Genomic DNA, 20740 nt, shown 5'->3' on the forward strand with positions numbered 1-20740 from the left:
CTATCTATGCGTAAAAAAATGCCCCTGGAAGCTGGTAATACCGCGACTTTAGCTTTACACGTATCGCTCGTTTTTAATGAAGGTTAAAGGTTTGAATCTTATATTATCAATTTTACCCACTGCTGCTATGTCAGATGCACAACTTTGCGAATTTCAATGGTAGATCACATTAAAATACATTTTTAGGACTTTAAAACAAAGGTCGTGCGACTAAAAAGTTGGGTATCTGCAATTATTTTGAAGGTCTGAATTACTATTTCAATGTTTGGACCGACAGTCAAAGTAAATACTTTTCATTTAAATTTTTAACATGTACATTGTATTAAAACAAGTTCGAGATGACGAAGGAGTGAAAATTTATATACATTTTTTATATTGGTAGAAAACTGGATATTATAGGATACGATACATGATTTTGCCGTTGGCTTATAACCGATTTTAATCCAGCGGATATTAATCGGTTTCGAAGCAATACTGGATTTTTTTATCGGTATTATCCGAAATTACTCAATTTTTGCAAAAAAAAATAATTATATTGTTAGTGTATAGAAATTTGTAATAAATATTCAAATTCCTAGAACACAGTAATAGTGTCTGACTGATTATGACGTAACAAAAAAAATTAGCCAATGAGAGGCCACTATAAATTTTACCATTGGTCAATAACGGCCTCTCATTGGCTAATTGTTTTTTGTTACGTCATAATCAGTCAGACACTATTACTGTGTTCAAATTCCTATCGAAAATCATTTGTCAAAATCCATTAATAAAAGCAAAAATTAACCTATTTTTATTTACTTTATAGTTAGCGCATGTCCATTTGTCTGTCTATTTACTAAGTCATATAATATAAAAAAAACTTGGAGTGATGATTTAACTTTCAATAATTTCAGGCAATAATCCTATTATATTGTAGTTAGATAGGGAGGGTTAAATGGGGAAAGGTAGATTTCTTGCGGCTTTGTATGAGCGAGAAATCCTATCATAATCAATTTCATAATTTATACAACATAGTTAAATAACAATAACAATATAGTTGCAATCCTTATACGAAAGTAACAGGATGTTTGGTGTGTTTGTACCAAAGGATCTCGCTAACCGCTGAACCGATCGGGTTCTCCTTAACAGGGTAGCTTCTCATAGGTCCCGGGAAGGTTTATAACTATTTAGGGGGAGGGTACCAACACCCTCCCAAGAGAAATCGCCCCTAGAAAAATATTTCCTCCCCCCCGAAATAAAATTGGGTTATAAAATTCGACTCTCCGCTCCTCAAGTGCCCCTACTAGAGGCCTCTAGGGGCGTAACCGCTAGTACAATATAAAGAAGTAAGGTTTTTGTCTGCAGCATAAGATTTTGATTACTACTGATCCGAATTAGTTTTCCATTTTAGGAAAGTTTCTAAATAAAAATTTGTAAACAACTAGTTTTATTTAATCAAAATTCAATTAAAATACCAAAGGTATAAATGATGAATATTTTGTTAGAATGGGCTTTTGGATCAAATTTTTCAATTCACTATCCGCGGAAAGCTGTCTATACTACGATGTTATAAATAACTATTTCACTTTTGTTTAGGTTGTGTTGAGCTCTTATTATGAAGACAAAATGGTCACAATTATTCAGGAAATTTTATATTTATAACAATAGATTTATTACCCTAGATGGGCTGTCAGACAAAATAATCCGTCAAACTTAAATTAAGTTACATGTCATTCATTTCAATAATACGATCTGCGTAATACTTGGACGATATGATTTTTTGAAATCTAGCTTTTTCTACTATTAAAGGCTGTCTTAGTGTACAAAGTTTAAAGTTTTTTTGTCTATAAGATTTCAATAACATACTGAAATGATTGTTCTTCTTTTTTTTTGAAGCTTCACATAGGTCCCTGGGTTTTTAAAGGCTATTTCATTTCTAGATCTCAGACTTGGGATGGTGTTAGGCTATTTTCTGCCCCCTTCTTATTCCTAAGGGCGCAGCTGATATTGATAAAATATTATTTTAATAGATAAAAAATTTGTTATGTAAATATATTTTATTTTGATGTCTAGCAACTTTTAATGTGTTAATTTAAAACATGGAATATATTTTTGCTTTTAATTTGCAGTTAATTTAAAGTTTTGTTGGGTAACAAGCGAAATACATTTGGGGTTTATGTAAATGGAAAATAGCATTGCACATCATATTTGCATTTATGTAACATAAAGAGGGTATTTTTTTCGCGAAATTCTGTAAAGTTGGGTGATGGGTTGTAGAAAATGCTCTTATTAGGTCAAGCTGTTCTTATTTATTGACAATTATAAATATATTTGCTTTAATTAAGAACACTTTGACTTAATTAGATCATTTGACTATAACCCAACTTTACTTGATTACAGAGATAATTTAACTTATAACTTTGCTAATAACATTGTACCTTATTTAATACTAGCGGCTTCGCTCTTAGCCTCTAGGGGCTTTGCCCCAAGAGGTTTGATCAGACCAATTTTTCGTAGGTATTTTAGATTTAAAAGAAAAATAAAAAATAAAAAAATCTTTGGGGTTTTTTTTTATTTTTTTTTCGGGGGGGTGGGGGTAGTCGACCCCACTATTTTAATTTTAGTTTTAAAAAGAATTTTTTTTTTTGGGGGGGTATTTTTAATCTATTTGGGGGGGTTGGGGGGTCTCCCACCCTTCAAGAAAATAGTTATTAACCTTCCCGGGACCTATGAGAAGCTACCCTGTAAAGGAGAACCCGATCGGTTCAGCGGTTAGCGAGATCCTTTGCTACAAACAAACAAACAAACAAACAGACAGACAGATATCGTTCTACTTTGTATTATAGATTGATCCTAATTGTAGAAAATCTTGGATTAAAGGATTTATTATTACTTGGATCTTACACCAGATTACCATGTTCTCTTATAAAGTGAAACTTGCAGCTGGCTAAAATAAAGAAACCATACCTCCACCCCCTTTACCCCATCCCCTCCCCTCCTACTATATGACTGAACTGACCAATAAATAACAGAGAAAATAGCAACAAAAATTGACGACAATTTCCTCCCTGTCATAATATCTATCTACGTATATTTTAAAACCATTCTTGGCTTTTAAAATGGGGATAGATGTCACTGCTTTTGGCCTACCTATTATACCCTAAATACCCTATAGCCCATCTCTTTTCTAGGGGTTCTTTCCCCCTTCCCTTTCTCTCTCCCTCTTCTATGACGTCAATAGAATAGGAAGGCCAAAAGCAGTGACAACTATCCTTATTTTCCCTAGGGCACTAAACACAGCTGCTTATAAAAATATAAAATTATTGACAGATTGTTGGTTGTCCTGATCCATATCTCTGGAACATGTCAGCACTATCAGAACGAATTTGCAGGCATAATAATCAATATCATTGTGTGAAGTTTCAAAATGTACTCGTTATACATTTTACTTTGTCTGTTTGTCCGTCGGTCATGCAACAAAGGACAAACAAATATTTTTTTTCTCATAAAGGTTTTATGATTTTTATCATTTCTCAAATTCGCTTACCAGTTTCTTCCTCTGTTTTTGTTTGTGACCACTAAACAATTGCTCTATAATTCACTTTTTTCTTCTTTGATCCTTATGAATGTTTTCACCAGCAATTTGAAACAATTATTTAAGACGATAATATGTAAGGATTTGGATGTGGAGATTGTATTTTGTACCCTTTACCTCTTAAATTATTGGAATTTTAATACATTTTTTGAGATGGGCGCTTTTTTTAGATGACCCATTAAATTAACAAATTATATCTTTTTTATTCTAATTTTTCATGATTTTTTTAAGATTTCTATTTTTCAAAGCCTGTATCCCTTTTTATTATGAGAGACATATATTTTTGGAATTGGGTCTCTTTACCCCCCCCCCCCCCCCTATTATCACAATGTCCTAAAACCCTTAATTCTATAAATATATAACTTGTCTTTAACGAGATCTTAACAGACAGACATACAAACATTATGTTACTCTATTAAATTGGATTGATGATTATTTTGAAATTAAGTTCATATACCCGGGGGTCCTAGTATTGCTGAAGATATAGCCAGGTAGGTAATCTTTTCATTGTGCATATAAAATATGACGTCATACTGGCTTACTTTCAACTTTTATTAGTAGCGAAGCTACTCTATAATTTACTCTGTTCGTCCGTAACGTTATGGGGGAAATGTGATATTATCGACTGTTTTCAGTGCATAAGCGAAGCATCTCAACATATTTTGTTGAGCCTTTGAGCCAGCTATGGATGCATGTTGTCATCCTTGTTTTTACAAAAAATAAAACTATTTACGTATTTAAAAACACTTGTGTTTTTCGTGACAATTTAAAATAATAAAAATGAGATAAAACGGAAATAATAATGCAATTAAATGTATAAATATTTTTTTCTCAATTTAACGAGTACGAAAATGTTCATAATGTCCCAAAAAAAAGGCATTACAATGATAAAAAGTGTTAAGACATTACACGATTAATTGATGTAAAACCCAAAAACCTCTTCTCTAGATTTAGATTATTGGTTTGAAATTTTACACAATTCTAGTTTGATCCGACCAATTAAGATTTGAGTAAATTTTTTTATGTAACAGATAAAATAATGCGTTTATAAAATATTGAGTATTATTATACTTTATAGTCAGGGAGGGAGGCAACATTAAATTATAATTTGTAATGGTACCCAAAGTTTTATAAACTTGCTTTCCCATATATTGGTCTTAAAACTTGGGGTACTTGTTTCAAACTAGAAATGTTTAAACTTAACAGTAGAAGTTTATCATTATTTGTTGGGATATTTATCAATTTATTGTCCATTGTCTTATTCCTGCTATTTTTGCAGAACAGCCACTCTTTAACTCTTAATAACATTATTAGCAAGTTTTTTTTTCTGTTTTAGGAGAAATGGATTTATCAACAAGGGTCAAATTGGAGACTTGGAAAATCATTTTCTCTTCGTGTCACCCAGGCTGAGTAAGAGGTAAGTTTAGTCCCCAAAGTTTTATATCAATGTTTTCTTATTCGTTGGCTTAAAAACTTTGAGGACTTTAAATGAATCTTTATTGGTTGATTTATTAAGTTGATTATCTAAATGTTTCAACCACTAATTGTAATATACAGAAGGAGTAATTTCGTTTATATCCATTGGGGTTGTATATCAATTTATCGGCCATTATTTTATCCCTTTAGATCCCTGAATTTTAGGCACTAAAAGTGTGTTATATAAATCTTAGCCTAAAGGATGTCCAAGCATTTTAAAAATCTTAAATGGGGGAAGGGTGGGGTAATAAACCCCAATAATGGTTTACTAAATATCGAAAATTAATGTTTATAAAATCACATTTACAATATTTCCATGGACGTCCAAGCTTTTTATATCAAGAGGGGGTAAAATGAGGGGTTTCAAAGGTTTTAGGGGGTGTAATCTAATGTATTTTTTTTATTTTTAGGGAAATAAATAAGTGGTTTCAAAGTAAATACCCCTTTATCTTACCCTTGGATGTCTTTAGTGATTTTCCTTTTTTTCTTGCCCTCTTCATACTTTTCATGCACTCTTCAAAGTACAAAAAAATATGACACAATTTAAAACTCCCAGCAAAATATGTATTGTGAAAAAAACAATGAAATAAAAACTTATTGTCTATCGCTTTTTAGAATTAACAAAGGCTTTATTTGTTCAAAAGAATATTTATCTTTTAAAAATACTGTAAAACATTGTCAGTTGTGTCAGTAGCGCAACTATCTAACTATCTTCTATCTATCTATCTATCTATCTATCTATCTATCTATCTATCTATCTATCTATCTATCTATCTATCTATCTATCTATCTATCTATCTATCTATCTATCTATCTATCTATCTATCTATCTATCTATCTATCTATCTATCTATCTATCTATCTATCTATCTATCTATCTATCTATCTATCTATCTATCTATCTTTCTATCTATCTATCTATCTATCTATCTATCTATCTATCTATCTATCTATCTATCTATCTATCTATCTATCTATCTATCTATCTATCTATCTATCTATCTATCTATCTATCTATCTATCTATCTATCTATCTATCTATCTATATATCTATCTATCTATCTGGAGATGCGATCCTCAATTTTCAAATTCTTTGAACGTACATATGAGACTTTTACAGAAATGCTTCGCATCCACAACTATCTATCTATGCTTGATATAAAGTCAACACTTTATAGATCATATTATGAACCTTTGATTGACACGTGCCCTGCAATTAACTAGTAGCACTCAGGGGCAAGACACAATTACTTTAGCTAGGCCCAAGGCATTATTTGTATCAATTTATGCATTCATAGGCCTATCTTTACCTATATGACACCATATATGGGTAACGCTAGCCTATTCATGGTAATCTGTATGTGATTTGCTAATAGTATATGTTTATTAAAGATATTATGTTTATAGTTAATGTAATCATATAAACAACCAGTTCAAATATGTATGCCTACAACCATGCCTGATTTACGTCACATATTAACACACAGATATTTAATTGCACAGACAAACACTAAAATCCTGGTCCAGAGCTAATGTTATAGCATGTACCTCTTGAATTTATTCAGTTATTTATTAACTCTCCTACCATCAACTTCTCTTTCTGGCTTTAAAAGGTAATGACTTAGTTGTTTGGCATGCATTGTAGTTTAAATTTAGGCCCCTTAGTACTTAGCATGAATTGAGCTCAGGCCTTATGTTAGAACTCTAACACTTAGCACAATTCACTGCTTGGGACTTAGGGCACTTTTCTGTCCTACTCTACTTATAATTTTAACACTTATCCTGTAAATATTTTCATACTTAACTTATGCACTTGTAATATAAATACACTTTATAAAAACATTTTCCTTCCTTAATACTTAATATACTTATATAATTCTGATCGAATATCAAAACCAACCATTTATTCTTAGGTTAAAGCAACATAATACTTCGCGTGGGTCTTTTGTTGAGCTTCCACCAGCTCAACCAAATTCGTATTATACTTGTGGGAATAGAGGGTTAAGCATTCTAAACAAACGAACCGACGATGAGAATGTCTATGTGTATTGCATTAAAATTAGATTTTAGTAGTACTCATAGAAGAGCGGTCTCCATACCTAAATATGGACAAACGCCCCATTCGCACACACAATGGTGCAACTTACCGGTTGTATCTTGGAAAAATTTTACTTCATAAATTTTTTTTTCTTTTTTTTCCTTACCGTACCCGAACCGCCTAAGGCAGGTATTTTTACCAAAATCGAATAATTGTAGTTATGGCAAAATCGGATTTACCAAAACCTGTGATACTATTTGAGAGCAAGGTTAGGACTATGAGGCGTTTGAAGAGATAGGGACTGAAAGGCACGACACAAATGCAATTGAGAGCCTCGTGTACGAGCAGTTGCACTAGCTGACACTCTAGAGGCCCTAGAGAATGCTAGCATATTTGTGGCCATTGGTCGCCGCCCTATAAGGACACTCGCACTGGTTGACACTCTAGAGGCCCTAGAGAATACCAGCACACCGGCACCTCCATGTCCGCCTCTCTTTAGTAAAACACTTGGGTTGGAACAATCTATGATTGAGCTATGTGCAAAATTTTGATTTTTGGACTTAGTCAGAATTTTGAAATTTAGGAGTTGTGCTAGGTGGCGGAGTATATATATAAATCTTCGGACTTAGTATGATTTTTACTTATTCGGAAATTCTCTAAGTGTTGAAATACTTGAATCTTTGATACTTAAACCAGAACTTATTAAGAATCAAGCATGGAGTAACTTTTCATTTATAAGCTATCAAAATACTATTTGTAAAGGACCATTTTGAACTGTCTTATTAAATGAAAACTTAGGAGCAAATCCTATAGAACACGGGAAACGCTGTTAGTTGGGATACATATTGTCTTTGGAGCCATGTTTCTGAAACAATATGCCGAAAGCAGTTAGTACTCTTGAGTCGTAGTAAAGGGCCAAAAGATTATTACAAACTTGTAGCATTTATACTCAAGTTAAACTGTACTAATACTTTGGTGCCGTTAGAACCGATTTTCTGAGATTTGCACTTACTTATACATGCCCAGGACTTATATTCTTAATGCAATTCTGATTTATATGCGGATGTACCAAAATAACTATTTCCTCCAAAAATTTTGAGTTAAACAAAATATTTCAAAGTCTCAAAGATATTCTCAACATCGATCGGTTGGAATGATATAAGTGTAAACAAATTACTGTATGCAATCAGCAATAATTCCCGAGATTTCCTGAGTCTCTGAGCAAAATATTCCACTTTTGGACTTAGCACTGTTCTATTTCTTTTGTTACAGAGAGAATCTTGAATCTCTGGACTTATAGTAATTTTTATGAAATTGTGAACTTGGCTGGAAATTCACCAAAACTTGGACTTGTAATAATTGCAATTTTTCCAGCTAGACTAACAAATTTCATTTTCCACACTTAAGAGAAAATTTTGTTTTAGAGTATTTCTGTCTTAGCCAAAATATTCCAATTATGGACTTAGAGAGATTCTATTTCTTTTGGTGAAGGATAATTCTAACGCTCTAATACTTTATGACTTTAAAATCCTTAACTTGGCGAGATTTGCACTTAGTCAAAATATTCCAATAGTGGACTTAGAGTGATTCTATTTTTTTTTGACTTAAGGGCAACCTCTAAAAGTAGCTTTGTGAATGAACTGTTAGGGAATTTCATCTCGGACAAAATATTCCACGTCTGGACTTAGAGTGATTCTATTTCTTTTGTCCTAAGATAAATTTATTAATTTTTGTACTTAGCATAATTTCATTGAACAAATTTTTGGACTTGGTCAAAATTTATTAATTTTTGTACTTAGCATAATTTCATTGAAAAGTTTTTGGACTTAGTCAAAATTCACTAATTTTGTACTTAGCATATTTTCATTGAAAATTTTTTTTTGGACTTAGTCAAAATTCACTAATTTTGTACTTAGCATATTTTCATTGAAAAAAATTTTTTTTGGACTTAGTCAAAATTTACTAACTTTGTACTTGGTATAATTTTCATTGAAAAAGAATTTTTTTTTGGACAAAACTTATTAATTTTGCACCTAAGATATGTTCATAAATTTTCCCCTTAGCCAAAATTTTATTGACTTTGTACTTAGAATAATCTCATTAGAAACTTTTTGAACTTAGTCAAAATTTTCCAACTTTGGACTTAGAGTAATTCTATTTTATTTTGACTTAGAAAGTTTTTAATTCAATCTTAAATTATAAAATTTTTTTTTATATGCTCCCTACAAACACATACATAAATGCAATAAACAGTTCACTCAACAATAAGTAGGACATGAAAACTAAATTTTTACTTACTTTGTTAATGCTAACATTTCTATTTCATGTACCACCAGGATTCAGCAGTGAAAGTGAAGACAAGTTAATTACTAGTGATAGTGACCATTAGTGATATAAAAGTATAGTCAACAATATAGGCCCTATATGTACTGAATAGCACACTTTAAGAGACAAAGTTCTATAAACCAAACGCAGCAGGAGGTTGCAGCAGCCTACCTTGGGAGAGTAGGACGTCTCTAAAAGAAGTAGCAGAAGTACTACGGAAAAGTACCCTACTGTCTTTAAATATCCGGAATCATAAAAAAAAATTTTTTTCATATCGAGAAACGTATGTTTACTTAGGCTTACTAGCACATAGACTATAACCAAGTAACATAAAAGTGTGTCTACATATAGCCCAGAGTTTTTATAACCTAACAGATTACCTTTAGATAAATTAGAAAGAAGTGCACTAAAACCAGTTAGATTAGTTTTCAAAAGTATAAGTATCGTTTAATTCAAAGTTGATAGGCTCCTTTGAAGTTTGATTGACAACCTCCACATTATAGGTTGGCCACCTAGTGTAGGATCTCACACTTCCTCAGAGTAAACTTGCACTTGAATACTGTATTACTACTAATTATAATTAGATTACATCCGGTCAGATAATTTTGAAAACAATCTTTACATATATAAATATAGGTATATCTAAATTGTATATCTTACTACAGTTATAAGAATTGAAGTCATAAGTGAAGCCCCAATTTTGCGCAAATTACGTTATAGGATTGGAAGGAAACCCCTAATACAACTATAAGTAAGAGGTGGCGAGATCTTTGACATTCAGGCAAAATTGTTGCAATATTATTAGAATATAGACGATCCTTTGGGAGTGAACCTTAGTAAGTTATATTCATAATAGCCTTACAGGAATAAGTAGATCGTAGGCTATAAACACATATCCTTAGAGTGAAGTAAGAGTTCAACAAGGATTATAAATTGCTGTTTCTTTTCTCGACAACCATAATTTGCTAGGAAAGTCGACTCCTGAGCAAACTAAAAGTTAATTTGCGATAGTATATAAGCATACCCAAATTAACTCCGCTGCAAACATTACTTAACTTAATAACCGATTTGAATAGCTAACTAGCTCAAATTGACTCCATAAATAAACCTATATATAAAAGTTAAGTAGGAGTGTTTCTACAGTTGAGCTTAATTAAGGATAAGGGTGCATTAGCGCACATTTTTAGAATATCAATCAAAAGCTCACACGCACGTATATACGACGTAGAAACAACTATAGGTGAAGCATATATCACACTCATCTATAGCTAAACACATTTTAAAGCAAAGAATTGTTAACTTAAACAGATTCTTGATTGTTTTAAACTATACCCATTATTTGTACTCCTCTCGAACTTCCGCTATTTTTTATCATAAAAATAGTACAACACTCCACTGGCATCTAAAAGAACTAACAATTAGTTCTAAGACTTTACAACTATTATCATGTCATCTGCCCGCAAGCAAGGCCAGCAGGATGATGAAGCTGGTAAGGAAACCACTCTTTGTCGGGGACGCTCGACAACACCTGGTATAAACACCCCTTCAGCTAATACAGACATTAGAGACTCCGATGCTTATGAGGAAATACAAATATCCAATCTAGAAGAATCAGAACAAATTGGCAAGAGGAATATGAGCCCTGAATTGAATGCGATGTCTCTGGCCTCACTATCAACTCAAGCTAACTTATCAGACTCGTGGAAAACTGTTTCCCGCAGGCGGACAAAAGTAGTAGAACCAGCAGAAGAACTTCTACTCTCACAGAAACTGAACACAATACAACTTGGTAGACCTAACACGAGTGGTTCACTTGAAGTTGGAAGGAATCTCTGCACAAACTGTACAACGAGTGTAGAACACAAGAGAATCCACACCACCAACACTTCGAAATCTAAAGAGAGAAGAGCTAACTACAGAGACAGACAAATTGCCAAAATAGAGGCCATCTCAAATTATCATAGAAGAAAATCCACCGTTAAAGAAATGGCTACAAAATCACCCAATCCCAAACCTCATCACAGGGATAACAGGGACAGACATTTTCAAAGGAATACCAAGCGGGATTATCAGGCTTCTTATAGGTTATCACCTGGACGCTACTGTGTAGCATGTGGACAATATTCTCACAACATATCTGATGGATGTAGATTATTATGTGATGATACAGGGCGGTTGTACCCAACTGTATTGACATCAGCTTTCTGCACAAACTGTTATAAGACATATGGTAAAGAGTTATACCATTCTCGACACTTATGTCCTGGAAGGCCAGCCATGATGGAATTATACCATAGTGGTAAGGTGAAACCTAGTGGTGTCTTCAGGCAAACATATGAAGACTGGGCTAAAGCCAATGCTGAGGAATCATCTAGAGATTGTAACCTCAGTGGAATCACAGCTGCCACAGCGGAAATAATTCCCAATGAGCCTAAAGATCAAGTAAGAGATAACATTACACCAGCAAAGGAGGAAGAAAGAAAATTGTACCTTCATTGCTCTGGTTGTATGCCAGAAGAAATAGATTGTAAATATGACTATGATGTACGCATGACAGCTTTACTTGACTCAGCAACAGATAAAAACACCATATCAGCCAGGTACTATAGCAAGTTGTTTGGCATAGTAATGAACGATGATAAAAATCAGCTGGAAGAAAGTCATGAGCTACCAGTCACATGTGCAGATCACAAGATCCCCGAACCCAGAGAAGTAACTCTCATGATTCGCCCCACATCATTTTCAAGCCGTCATTACCCAATTCTCTTTTCAATTGTAGCTGAAGACCATGAGGATGTCGCACCTATGATAATTGGACTGAATGGTATTAGAAGCCTACAGCTAACATGGACGCCTGTCACAGACAAATACCGGTTAGCACCGTGTTTGTATTCTATTCTTCACCCTGAAGGACCGCTGAGCAGTATCTTCTGTTCTGAACTTGAGCTCCAGCTCTGTACAGGAGTAGTTAAAAAGATCAAAGCTAAAGAAACCCAAGTGATAGTAATGAATATCAACCACTTTTTCAACCTAGCACCTGGAACACAAGTGATCCTCAGCGACGATCATATTTCAAACGAAAATGCAGGAATTAAGATCTTACCTGGACAAACACAACTCATTATCAATGATGATGGACAACTCAGTGGCAGAGCTTTAATAATCAACAACTCCAATCACACTATCACCAACACAGTTATCACTGGTTACATAGAGTCCAGCGACCAATCTATTGTCAGAGAGGTAGTCGTTGATTTTGACTTCTCAGGATCATTCATATATGGACTACCTATGCTACCAGAAGTAGACGAATCTGATGACGAATTGGATCAACTTGCCATAGCCCGAAACACGCCAGCTATTAATTAGACCACTCTAATTACTAGTAACCAACCCAATAATACTCTTATACCAATCTGAAACACAAAATCAATAATTACATTGATTAACTTATTAAGCTGATAGGTACACCTTAATTCATACAGCTATCGAACAGGGCACTCACATATCATGAGGGATCTTAATCTGATTATCATCTTAATGCTAAATAAAAATTCCAGTCTCATCTACTCCTGAATACGGTAAATTCATTGAACACATAGATGATGTTGTAGAAATTAGGTTAAGGTGTATGGTCAAGATTGAAAATTTCACACACTACTATTTCAAAAAAAAAAAAAAGAGAAACTTGAATAGTAATATAGCTAATGTTTTATGGCATAATTCTAAAATCTTCATACATTCACATGTAGACAGAAAAGTCCTGAACAATCAACAGTGCCAAAATACCACTGGGACTTTGCCTAAAGACTATCATTACTTGTGAAGCAAATCTTACACTACAACTCAACCTAAGACAGACAAGACAAAATTGTATAAAACAAAAATATATATATTAGGACATGACCTAGATAGTACACTCCATCCCAGGAGCCCAGTATACTCAGGGAGTATCATTAAATTGATTGAACTATCTAAAACCGAAGTCGGAATTACTGAGCATACATTTTGAATATTCTGAAGAAAGTTGTGGAGAATACGCACATAAAAGATAGAAAATTTAGCTTGAGAAAATTTCACTTACTTTGAAAAGTTGTAACTTTTCCTTGGTTCTAGATTTACATGTCTATCGCAGTATAAATTGAAAACAAGCATAGCAGTTTTCAAAAGATATATGGACTTACAGATCTTACTGAAAGAAAACTTTTTATGCGCATATTCACAACAATAGGCACAAATGAACCAATAGCACATTCGATCTCACTTATACTTTCGGGTTGGATGAACTTTGTCTCAACCCTAGCACAAAGGTAAAACTTAGAGGACACTAAGAAAGGGTGGCAATTGGACCAATTTTGGTAGAATTAACTAGCACATTGACATGTAAAATAACCCTGTCAAATAAAGCTAGTACCACCTCTAGCTTTTATGTAATAGTCTTATTATAAACTGCATTGTCAGAACTCGCAGACCATTTTTATCACCTGATCTAATCTTTATATGAGCATACAATACTATATCATTCCTGGTGATAAGATACCAAGCTTATCGTTGCGTTTGCAAGCTAAGGAAAACGGTATTGAATCGCTTGAATTTAATTTTTGATTATCTTGAAAACCCTATGAATTATAATTCTTAAGTAACCTTGCAGTTAACATTAAGTCTAAGAAACACAACTCGGATACTTAACCCATCAGCCTTTAATAATGCCTGAAACATGTACCCAAACCCATGCTGCGGCAAAGTGCATCTAATTTGTATATAAGTGTGATAAAGACAAAAACTATCGATTGAAATCTGTACGAACAAAACTATATCTTTAATGCTTTTATTTAAGAACACAACAACAGTATACATTGTGATATGCCACAATTTCACCCATCAATGATTTTATTTAAAGATCTAGTAATTAAGCAAAAACCATTGCCTACCCTCAAAGAAAATTTCAATCAAAACAAGATTAACTTTTCTTTCTTGCATATTGTACTCAGACTTCTTTAAAAACTTTAAACTTCAGAACTATAATATAACCCAAATACCAATGCATCTTGTCAACAAATGATTAACAGGTATATTACAGTTCTAACCAAATTAGATTTGAACTGCTATAACAACAACACAACTAATAATAATGCCATAAAATATTTAAGTTATAAACCATATGAACTAATTATAGCTCATACTATAAGAAGGGAACACTATTGCTCTTCTTTCCTTACGCGATATTATATGCTGTACGCAATTTTTGATAAAACAGGGATATTTAAAAGTTTAAATAATAAAACTCCCCTATATCTATTTTTAAAAGATGCCAAAACCTGCTTTAATTGCTAATTAAAGATAAGATTACAACTAAAAATCACATAAAAATAAAAGGTAAACTTACAGAATATTCATGGAATTAATTAAATACTTTCCACGTAAGACCAATCCTAACATCACACATATCCTCTCACAATATTAATAAATTGCAAGTTTTCAAAATAAACATGGTTGAAAGGAGATCTGATATAAATACAGACAAGTTAAATACCCTTTCAAAATCAAAGAGTTTCAAACCAATTGGCTAATATTTTGACACTTTCATAGAGAATACAAAAGAGTAATTATAAAGTCTTACAATAAAGTCATGGACTAAAAGATAATTAACTAAACGAGACATTTCCGCTTTAATTCTGGCCAAAGCAAAATCTGCGACCAGAAATATGTGCACAGTCATCTCTTTATGCACAAATAAGCAGCAGAATGACTACCATTATAACAAAATGCAATTTAATTAATACAAAACCTATAATTCTGCACACGTACAGAATTCATATCTATAAAACATTGAACATAAATTATAATATCAGATTTCGAGAGATATAAATCAAATCCAATAACAATCACTTGCATTTCCGTTTACCCTGTAAACTCGGGAACAATATAATAGTATGTTATTCTAATCTGATAACAGAGATATCATAATTTATGTAGAATTTTCCCACTCAAGGTTATATATCCAGTGGTAAAATTTACGTCTTCTCTCTTGACAGGGGGAGACCAACCATATACAATACACGTCGACTAAATAAGTCGATCCCTTCAAAAATATTTATACACAAAAATATATAAAAGGAAAATTGTATATGTATAAGTTTTGAATCTGTATAATCTAAACAGAGTCAAACGTGTAATACAAACTGTACAAATATACGCATGTCACTGCGTAACCCAATATATACAAAATTGAGTTAAAAGTTAAAATATCTAATACAAACTATGTAAATCACACAAGCATAAAAATATTATTAGACAACCTATATATATATGCCTTGAATTGAGATGAACTTGATTAGTTATTAAGCTTATAACCAATCTACATACAAAAAAAATATGTCAAAAACTTTAATTATAGTTAGAAACCGGAAACGCCCACTCAGGATCTAGCAGTAGCGAAAGTGGGATAATAAATAGATTTTGGAAAAATAAGTTAGTTTATCATAGAACTCCAAGCAGTGAAGACCTTATCTATTAGTGTAAGTGTATCAGTCAGAAAAGTAACTTTTGATTGTGGATATAAGCATCTATTAAATAAACTTAACTGTTTAACAATGTATTCTAAGATAATATTAATAATACTAAGTACGTACTACTATAGTACAACAGCAAACACAATGACAGACTTGATACCCACTCACTATCAAAGTGGAGAGTATATAGGCTACACTGCTGTAGCAATTCAATCCATTCAAGTTGATATATCTGTAGGCAATACAGCGCCTGAAATAGCAATCTATGATGGCCTGAAGACTCAATTAGACATTAGCTACGATGGACGCACATTCACTTCAGCACAAACTAAACTTATAGGCAAGTTATATACCAAAAAGATTAAGGACTTGCTTATTGAAGTAATAAAACTTATCCGCAAAATCAAGGAAGCTATTGAAACAGTAACTCCTTTAATAAGTTCTAACCGCATTGAAGTGACTAATAACGTAAATAAACTTTCTTATAAGCTAGATCATGATAAGTTTGATTTTACACAGTTATTGCTTGCGGAGATAGTACCACAAATTGTAAGTGGTATAACTCTTCATGCCAAAGCAGCTAACTTTGTGCAAACAGCAGAATACTCTTATGTTGATAGCTTGAGCAACTTAGCCATCACGAACTTAGAAGAGCTTAAAGCAGACTTAAACTTCAGACTTACTCTAATTCAAGATCTTGCAAAGACAGACATCACAGACTCTATTAAAACTTTTGTAAGGCAAGAGCTTAACTTGGACTATACTCATAATCTTGGATTGGAAGTCCAAAGTCGTTTAAGTGGTGGTACAACATCATTCACCACTATCCTATCCATGGAATTAAGTTCTGAGCCAATAAAAATCTACAGATATGCACCGATTCCTTTTGATGAATGCTATATCGATTCCATTTATTACTTGGATAAAACCAAAAGAGTATACAGACAATCTTACTATAACGCTTATCTACCGGTTGAAGCTGACCAGTGCCTTAAGGGACTACTTAGCGTTAATGAAACATTGATAACCAAGCACTGCCCTTTGGCAAAACAGACTTATCCCTACGCTCATGTGCAAGATGGAATTGTCTTTACTAGCTTGAGTGAGAATACTAATCGCAGTTTAGAGAATGCATCAATAACTATTACATCCACTCCTTTTATTATAACAGGAGGATCATATAATCTCACATTGGGAGATACGATCACACAGTTCGCATTAGGATATGACCGACAGACCACGGCACGAACTTTACCATTTGCGTCAGAATCACTGTGCCCACCTAAACCTAAAGAACCATTGACCATTAGAACTATCTTCGCTCATATAGAAGAAATAGCTATATACGTGTCGATAACAATTATCATGGTCATAATATTAGACAGGATCACTACATTCCTAGTCAGACTCTTGAAAAGAATATTAAAGGGAGTGTGAAGCTAAAACTTTCTGTTAATATACGGAAAGAAGGGTGTTTTTAAAACAACATTAACTAAAAAAAATATCTGAAAGTTCCTTGTGAAAAAAAATATTGTCTTTTTAAACCCGAAAAAACCTTGTTGGGGAAGGGAAGAAAAATTGTTGAAGCTGCTTTGACTACATTTTTACTGTTTAAATCTATTTCCAATGACAATTTGGTTATAAAATATAGCTTGAAAGTTTTCCTAACAGTGTCTAATTAGTTATGTTATATCGAATTTTTATTTTACTGTTTTGTTACTGTGTAATTGTCGATAAATGAAGCATTTTAAAATGGAAATTATCTGTATAATGTCTAGATTAGGCTAGTACTTCCATCCAAATCCTTATACCAATTTATAGAATATATAGAATTAGACAAATTTCTCCTGAGTATATTTTCCGTTTTCATTTTAGTTACTTATCATTGTATAAAAGAATAAAAGTTTGTTTTTCATAGTCTTATAATGCTGTAATTATATTTATTGCAAAATAGTTTGATAAAAATGAATAATTACATATGTTTTTTACAAATACTCATTTGGGTATGGGTTAAAAATTACGACTAATATTTTGTCCATCTCTACCTCTACAGAAAAATTTGTAGCAGCTGACTTTTGTTATTGTTTTGTAGCAGATTTGAAAGTTCAATTTTTTTTAAATATTTCCGAGTTTGTTTCATATTTAATTTGATTTTTTAGATTAAAATGAGCTTTTAAAACATATTAACATTTTTTAGTTTTTTATAATATGAAAGACAAAATTAGTTAATGCAGAATAGTTAAAAACTATAAGTCATACAAACCAAAATTGGAAACGTAGTAGGGCTTCCCTTAAATATTTTTGAAGAATTAGGATTTTTATATTTCATATATATTCATATATTCATATGTTTAAGTACAATAAACGAAGCGTAGCCTTTCTAATATGATCATTCCTAGAAAATAGTTAATTAAGTCCTATTAAATTGTGATGATTTTTTATGTTTTTTGATGAGATTATGTTATACTCTTATACCATATTAATTCAATTGCCTTAATATTCTATATTTTTTGGATTAACAAAGAGTATAGTTAGACGACAATACCTTTATAACATTTGTCATGTATCATATAATATTAAAAATCCTAGAATATGTTTGATTTTACATTTTAAAATTTCAGAAATTAAGAATATGATTAACATCAAAGTTGAACCACATCCGTATTACTTAAATTTGTGAAAGGTAAATATTTGATACAGATTAAGATGAAAGCCAAAGCACGTCGCCGATTGGCTTGTAATAAATATGGATTTATTTTTTATTGATCCAAATTGTTTGAACATGAATGTATAGGATATTTATTTACTTTATTATTTACTAGCGGCTATGCCCCTAGAGGCCTCTAGCGGTACTTGAGAGGAGAGTTGAATACCAAACCCCATTTTTTAAAATTTAGTTTTTTTTTTTTTGAGGGGGGGTATTTTTTTCTACGGGCGGTTTCTCTTGGGAGTGTGGTGGTAGCCTCCCCCAAAATAATTATAAACCTTCCCGGGACCTATGGGAAGCTGCCCTGTGAAGGAGAACCAGATCGGTTCAGTGGTTAGCGAGATCCTTAGGTACAGAGAAACAAAGACTCTATTACTTTATTATAAGGATTTACGTCAATCATGTTTAAAATGAATTAACAACACCTTCTAATCAGTGGCGTGCACAGGGTTTTGTCAGGGGGTTGTGAAGCGCAATAAAAAATGTGACTCCTCCTTATACAAAAATCAATGGGGCTGTATAACAGACAACAAAAGGGTGTATTTTTTATGTCAGCGGGTTGCCTACACCCCCCTATATGTCCATCCACCCACTCAAAAATCAAAGTGTCGATCCCTGAATTGAATAATAGATGTGCGAATTGCGCAATTTTTTTTTTACATCCCTCAAAATTAAAATCAGCCCAAGCTTGACATATACGTTGTCTTAATCTATCTAATTAAAACAATTTTTTCTTTAGATAATGGCAACGACGGTGATATCAGACAAACTGAAGATAATCATTCAAAATCACATTGTTGAAAGCTCAATATTTTGGGTTTTGAAATAGCAGAGCTTTGTTTTTAAAAATTAAATCATGATACTGGATAATTCAATGCTTAAATACATGTATAACTTTTGTGATTTTTTGTCATATTTTTTAATTCAAAGATATTACACCTACACATTGCAGTAAACAAAACATTTAATATTGTTTTAATTGCTATTAATTTTTTATTTTTATAACAGATTTGAGATTTAATTTGAATGTCCAGAAACTATAAAAGAGGGGAGGCGGGAGTGACATTTTTAAACCTAAACTAAAAGTCAAAGGAACGCAACTAAATAAAGAGTTACAGCTCTGAGATTTGACATGGCAGTTGCGGAATTGTGAGGAAATGACAGAAGAACCGCCGCTCCCGCCAAAAAACGCTGTTTTCCGCCGAATTTTTATCGCCCTTTCTCGCCAAATGCAAATATAAGGAACGTCAGGAAAGTGGAGGGCTGCTAATGCAATAGTTGAGAATTGTGGTTTTACTGGAAGTATGAAGTATAAATAGATTTACACTTGACACTTGCAATCTTGATATTGACATGTTTGAAATATTCCAAGTGTCAAGTGAACATATAAGGGAAATTTATATGGAAAAAAATATCTTAGATGATTGAAAATTGTCTAATTTAGCGAGAAAAGGCAAATATAAATTTCGGCGGAAAACGGCGGTTTTCGGCGGGAGCGGTGGTTCAACCGCCGTTGCTTCATATTTCCATATTGTACCTCTACAAAACAACTGCCATGTCAAATCTCAGAGCTGTAACTCTTTATTTAATTGAATTTCTTTGACTTTTATATTTGGTTTAAAAAAATTGTCACTTCCACCCTCTCCCTTATTTCCAGTTTGGCTTCATATCTTAAACATTTTTATTTTTATATTTGCAGAATGCTATCTATAATATGATGCGATAAATAACTATTCTCATCTGAATATTGAATTGAAATTGTTAAATGCACTTCATGGAAACATTTTTTTATAATTTCTACCTATGGATTTTATCTTTCTTTTAATTTCACCTGAAAATGACATGGAATGACTCCTTTAAATATTGTATAACACAACTTTGATCATTGTTTGTATTTATTTGTAAAGATTGAAGTTACTGTTATATGTTTTTTATGTTTTGATAAATAAAATACTTATTTTAGAAAGAATTTCTTGATTCATACATTCTATGAGCCAACCAAGTTTTATTTGTTGAATTTTAACCTATCCACCTTCAAATGTATTAGAAGTTAAATAAAACAATGATGACAATATCCATAAGTAGCAAAGAACGAAAATCATGAAAAG

General features: G+C 32.5%; 1 protein-coding gene and 1 long non-coding RNA gene across 3 annotated transcripts in view; both read left to right on the top strand.

The window, feature by feature from the left end:
• Positions 1 to 20740, top strand: part of LOC145306122 (furin-1-like) — a 114557-nt gene that overhangs the window by 4851 nt on the left and 88966 nt on the right. For both annotated transcript variants that reach the window (XM_080148075.1, XM_080148076.1), the window contains exons 2-5: positions 1576 to 1620; positions 3307 to 3371; positions 4023 to 4065; positions 4911 to 4991. In XM_080148075.1, coding sequence (XP_080004201.1) covers positions 1595 to 1620; positions 3307 to 3371; positions 4023 to 4065; positions 4911 to 4991 — 215 coding nt within the window. In that variant the 5' untranslated portion in view covers positions 1576 to 1594. The remainder of the gene's footprint in view (positions 1 to 1575; positions 1621 to 3306; positions 3372 to 4022; positions 4066 to 4910; positions 4992 to 20740) is intronic.
• LOC145305601 (uncharacterized) lies at positions 18306 to 20601 on the top strand. The gene is made up of 2 exons (XR_013874634.1): positions 18306 to 18608; positions 19372 to 20601. It is a non-coding gene; the product is annotated as an uncharacterized LOC145305601 (long non-coding RNA).

This window comes from Acartia tonsa, chromosome 14 (genome assembly GCF_053477335.1).
Source record: "Acartia tonsa isolate MP-2025a chromosome 14, ASM5347733v1, whole genome shotgun sequence".
Lineage (NCBI taxonomy): Eukaryota > Metazoa > Arthropoda > Copepoda > Calanoida > Acartiidae > Acartia > Acartia tonsa.